General features: G+C 39.9%; 1 protein-coding gene across 2 annotated transcripts in view; it reads right to left on the bottom strand.

Annotated features, from left to right (window-relative positions):
• LOC126396248 (aquaporin-4-like) overlaps positions 1–6,000 on the bottom strand; it is a 28,140-nt gene that overhangs the window by 2,085 nt on the left and 20,055 nt on the right. For both annotated transcript variants that reach the window (XM_050054184.1, XM_050054185.1), the window contains 2 exons: positions 3,426–3,506; positions 2,386–2,749 (listed from right to left, as the gene is read on the bottom strand). In XM_050054184.1, the coding sequence (XP_049910141.1) occupies positions 2,495–2,749; positions 3,426–3,506 (336 nt within the window). In that variant the 3' untranslated portion in view covers positions 2,386–2,494. The remainder of the gene's footprint in view (positions 1–2,385; positions 2,750–3,425; positions 3,507–6,000) is intronic.

Here is a 6,000-nt window from a genome sequence, read left to right as displayed (position 1 = left end):
ATACTGGCAATCATGTCCGCCTGGCACAAACCACATGTTTTGGACAACTGTGAAGTGACAGAATGTCCCACCATCATGGTTCTTATATTGCCAGATTCCAGTGTGTCTCCCCTTTTCACATATGGCAGAACATGTCAACTTCCAACTTGCTATAGTGAGATACATGTAAAAATGTAAGAATTTAGTAACACAGATTTGTATTTTTCATTTATATAAAAATTAAAATACAGGCACATAGAAGGACATGTAATGATGGCAAATGTGGATAGCTCAGATTGTCCTGAAAAAAAACAAAACAAGATATAGCATGTGTATGTAGACTTTATAATGACTGTGATAGAAGCTTAAAAGTAAAGGCAGTAAAAAATACCCCAAAAAAGGCCTAGGGCCCATAGGGTTAATGTTTTTAACCATTTGTTTAACATTTTTCAACTTAACTATGAGTAACAAAATCACGTATGCTATTAACCCACATATTTGTGCTCTTCCTGACGTTCCTACCGTTTTTTCCCCCATTTAAGGGTTTTTTTTCCCTAAGGACAGAGGGATGTCGTATGCTGTAAAGCCCTGTGAGGCAAATTGTGATTTGTGATAATGGACTTTTATAAATAAAATTGATTGATTGATTGATTGATATTTTGAAAGTGTAGGCTACACCAGTACACACACTGTGTTACGCTTGACTATTCATCGTTAATAACATCCATAACCAACTGTAATGGTGCAAATGTATACAGTACACTACTAACACAAATACAAACGACAACGACCTCGAGGCAAAACAACTGCAGCACTTTACAATTACGAGTAGGTCGTGTAACAGTAATTGCAACGGCAAATTAGTGTGGTATAGAGGGAAGCACACACTTTACATGGCGGGCGCCGATATCATCTGCAGAACGAGCTAACATCGCTAGCTGCGTTAGCATTAACTCACCAAGACGTTGATAAACGCGGAAAAACTCCCATCACACAGGTCCTCGGTTCCTCCCTCACATCTCCTGCGAGTATCTCGGAGTGTTAGGGCCGTTTCATAGTCGAAGCAAAGGCACGCAGACGCTAACGCATTGTGACGCATTGAGATGCATTGGCCGCCATGATGCGTGCTTGCATCTCAAAATGTGTTGTCCATTTTTTTGGTACGCAATGCAGCGACGTGTGTAATACCATGCCTTGCCAGCGGGGGTGATAATGCAAGCGACGTACTTGAAATTAACCACTTTTTGTTATTCACAGAAGAAGCAGGTATGAAATATGGCGGGTGAGGAGGAAAAACTGTGCAAAGTTGTACGGGCACACCCCCATTTATATGACAGTTCTAGTGCCCTGCACTCTAATAAAATAGCAGTAGAATATGCGTGGAAAGAGATAGCGATGGCAATGGGAAAGAGCATCAAAAAGACTGGAAGACCGTGAGGGACAGATTTGGATGTGCACACAAGGAGGAGGGAATCCCATACACACCTGGGATTCCCTCTCCTCTGTTGAGCCGGCCAGCTGATAAATGACGTCCTCTTCAGTAGCCATTTTGATCTCAATATCAAATATGAATATCACCCGTAATGTACCGGTGACTCTGCTACCCCCTACTGCGCAAGCGATGCATTGCATTTGAAGTGTTGCCCCACGTTGCTTGCGTTCAATGTTTTGACTATGAAAGGAAGCACGTCGCTTGCTCGCGTTGCGTGCGTCAACTATGAAACGGCCCTTAGCTTTGTGTTTACATCAACATTTCTCACCATAGACGTGTAATTTCACTCGTTTCTCTTTGACGTCTGCTCGTGTCATTCCTGCGCCTATGAGTACAAGCTCCTCGCTGAGAGGTGGGACTTTCTACCTTTAACCAATGGGAAGTGTGCACCTCCCTGTTTGACCAATGACATTTGGTCTAAGCAGAGTGACTGTGATTGACACCTTGTTTGATCAGTAAGACTATGCCAGAGCGATGTAGTTAGATTGACAGGTAAAAACAAACAAACAAACAAACAACTGAGGGATGATACGGGAATATTGAGTTTATTTCTTACAATATTCCCGTATCATCCCTCAGTTGTCTTCAAGTTGCTTGAATGTTTGAAGAAACAAAGGAAGGAGTGCAGCGGCGTTCAAAAAGGTAAAAAATTTTAAAAGCTGCAGGTGCTCTTTGGTCCTCGGCGAGGAAGCATAATGAGGAAGGAGAAGAAAAGGCGGTCCGAGGCACTCTGACAATTAAAAAGCTTTATTAAACAGGCTAGTTCATATAGAACAGATAAAAATTACCAACATGTTTCGGCCTGAGTCGGCCTGAGTCAGGGCAAAAAAAAAAAAAAAAGGACTCAGGCCGATTCAGGCCAAAACATGTTGGTAATTTTTATCTTGCTTGAATGTTTGTTTGTTTGTTTTTACCTGTCTGTAATTTGTGAGTGTTCGCTGTGCCAGTCTACAGGAAGTCAGTCTCCTTCAGAGCAGACTGTTGGTCAGCAGACTGGACATCAGTTCCATGGTTCCCTCCTAGTCATACAGAGGACAACACATCCCCCGATACCTCCCTCTCCCTCTCTCTTTCCTTCCTCTCAGCTCTCTCCACATCCATGACAGTGAAAAGAGGCTCCTGGGCTGTGACTGAGTCCTGCCGGTGTTTATTAGCAGTGAAAGGTGTCTTGATGAAGGCCTCAGAGTAACGTCTCTTCAGTTCTGGGTCTGGACAGAATAGGTACTCATACAGAGCTCCAGCCAGAGTCCCACCCAGAGTTGGACCCACCCAGTACACCTAAATCACACACACACACACACACACACACACACACACAGAAACAGTGAACACAAGCGAAAAACATTGAGCATCCTGACACTGCACATATCAAAGTCTAGACTTTAGTTTTTAAGATAAACAGTAGTGTCATAGTTATCAAAATGAGAATTTAAAATGATCAATAAACCGTTTTTTTCACACAAAGATACACAATACTAATGTGAAGTCAGAAAACCAGTGAAGAGAGAGGCGATTCTCTACTGGCTGTGGAATATGACTCACAGAGAACTCTTACTCTCTGTTCCAAACAAAAAGTCGATAGTGGACAACTGCAAAAAACTGCAGGTGCATTCAGTGGTACTGTATTTACCATCTAATAATCAACACTCCCAGAGTCACTGTAAGAAGAGCATTATGAATTCCTATAGTGAAGTAAGTTGAAGATAAATGAGACCTTAGATGATGCATCCAAATGTTTCTATTCTGTGCATGGGAAAAAAATTGCATAACTGCTAATGCTATATATATATATATATATATATATATATATATGTATATATACACACACACACATATATCTATATATCTATATCTATATCTATATCTATATATATATATATATATATACATATATATATATTATGTATATGAACAGCCTCTGGTTGATAGAAAAATATAATATAAGTGTATTTACCCAGTGGTTTTCCCAGCACCATGTGACCATGGCTGGGCCAAAGGTTCGGGCAGGATTCATACTGGCTCCAGTGTAGGGAATCTGGCGGAGCAATCACAATCAACCTTATACCAACCTCATGATCACAAGAAGCAGGAAGAAGCAGGACACTGACACGTTTAGTAAACAGTAGACTGTAAATAAAAAATTTGTAATTTATGCTGTCTGTGAGAGCCCAACACACTGCAAAAAGAATACATATGCAAATACCGTAAAACTTCAATTAAAAGCTTAGTCTATACTAACCACTTAGTCTCTTTATCTCAAAGCAATTGAAGTGAATGCAACTGGACTTGGTTTTGTCTTAGAAGACGTTTCACCTCTTATCCAAGAGGCTTCATCAGTTCATGCTTGTCAGACTAGGCTGGAACTAGTCTGTCAAACTGGTGTGGAAACAACCCAGGTATTTAACCAATCAATCAATCAATTGCTTTGAGATAACTATGACCTGGATGAATGAGAATATCCACAGGCATGTTGCAGAGGTTAAATACCTGGGTTGTTTCCACACCAGTTTGTCAGACTAGTTCCAGCCTAGTCTGACAAGCATGAACTGATGAAGCCTCTTGGATAAGAGGTGAAACGTCTTCTAAGACAAAACCAAGTCCAGTTGCGTTCGATTCAATTGCTTTGAGATAACTATGACCTGGATGAATGAGAATATCCACAGGCATTAGTCTCTTTAGCTAGCTCGGTGTGGCTACACATTTTGACAAATAAAGGCCTGTTTCAATTAGACTGGTTAATTAGGCCAATTAGACTTCTGGTTGCCAAGCAGTTATTTTTTTTCAATGTAAGTTCTTTGAATGTTAAAAACTAGGTTGTTGGCTGCCTCAAATTATGTGTCCATTCCTCAATTACTCTGTAAGTTATTCATATTCCTTTAGTCCATATGGGTCCTCAGATCAAAAGAATCAAAAGGGTTAAAATTAATCCATGTTGTGAATATTGTTTGAACAGGATAAGTGGTGTTGTGTCGGTATGGCAGGTGCTGTAATCCTCGGATGACGTAACTCTCTCTCTCTCTGATGTGCTGTCTGTTGGAGCTAGACCAAATGATTTATATAATATCGGAGGCATCATTTTTATACATTAAATTTTTATACATATATTCATACTGGTTTAACTAAAAACGATTGTATTTCCTTATCTTTGCTGAGCAACCATTTTGTGTGAAAGGAATTAAAGGCCTGTCCTTAATATAGGACCGTTGATTTTGGTGATTTGAGCAAATAATAGCCTGGGCAGTTAATTGAAGTTTTACAGAAGACAGTATCTTCTCCAACCAAACAACACATGTCAGCATTTAGAAAACATATTCTTCGCCAACTTCACGACATACAAAAACATCAATTTGACTACACATGAGCAGCATCTAGAAAAAGCACTGCAAGAAACTCCCAACACAACGGATAGCATCATGGTGCACATGGCTGGAACACACTTCGTTGCCATGGTTTGTGGCTCATGAAGTAAATGAAGTCTGCTATCATTGTCCTTGTGATTACATTCAAAATATATATATTTTTTTTCTTCCACTGTAGTGTTTCAAATGCACACTTGGCTTTGAAGCCTATTTGACATGGTGGCCAAACCATGGACTTAAAACTTCCAGGCCTGTCAGGCCTGCTTTTATCTTAATTGCTGTATTTCCCTGTGTATGGGCATGCTACACTCTACCCTTTCTAGACTAGAAATGGTTCGAAATACAGCTGCTAGATTGACTGGAAAAAAGATAAGACAACATATCACTCCTGCTCAGGCCCAGCTGGATTGGTTACAAGTAAAATACAGAATTGGTTTTGAAATCAAGCTATTTGTTTTGAACACCTCAAATGGATGAGCTCCACAATACATTACTGACCTGCTAATACCATATTCCAGGTCACTCAGGTCATCCTCACTACAACTCCTCTCAGTACCTCACTCATACCACCAAAGGTGACTGAGCTTTTTTTGTTGCTGGTCTAAGGTCTCTCAGGCTCTCCTGTTCCATCACTGACAACTTTAATTTTCAATTTAAATATCCATCTTTTTTTCACCTGCTGTTAGTTCAGTTTGGGACTGCCCCGAGGCTTTTGCCCCCCAAGTCCCCTCTCAACTTACGTCTACTGTCCTCTTACTGCTGATACATATATTCCTATTTAATTATTTCAACTTTAGATTTTTTTCATCATGGCAGTTTTATTCTGTCTCCTAACATCCATTTTTTTTTCTTTTTTTTCTTTGATTTTTTCATGTTGGTTAGCATTTTTATTTTCAGTCTTGCCTTCTCTCTTTACTGCTGTACTACATTATGTATTGTTGCGTTTGATGCACATTTTATTTCTTTAAACACATAAACCTTTATTGAGGCAGATCCTAACCCATCTTCCTTGACTGGAAAGCACTTTGGATCAACTCTAGTTGTGTTTATGTGTAACTGACTTGACAGTATTTGTCTTTCAGGCTGTCTCCTCAGGATTTGTTTCACTTTTCAAAGGTTTTAAAGAAAATGGCAATCATTCTCAACTGTTAGATGCAACGGAAACAGCTG

This window comes from Epinephelus moara, chromosome 10 (assembly GCF_006386435.1).
Source record: "Epinephelus moara isolate mb chromosome 10, YSFRI_EMoa_1.0, whole genome shotgun sequence".
NCBI classification, from domain to species: Eukaryota; Metazoa; Chordata; class Actinopteri; order Perciformes; family Serranidae; genus Epinephelus; species Epinephelus moara.
Note: the sequence above shows the minus strand (reverse complement) of the source record. Positions and strands in the feature narration are given on the sequence as shown.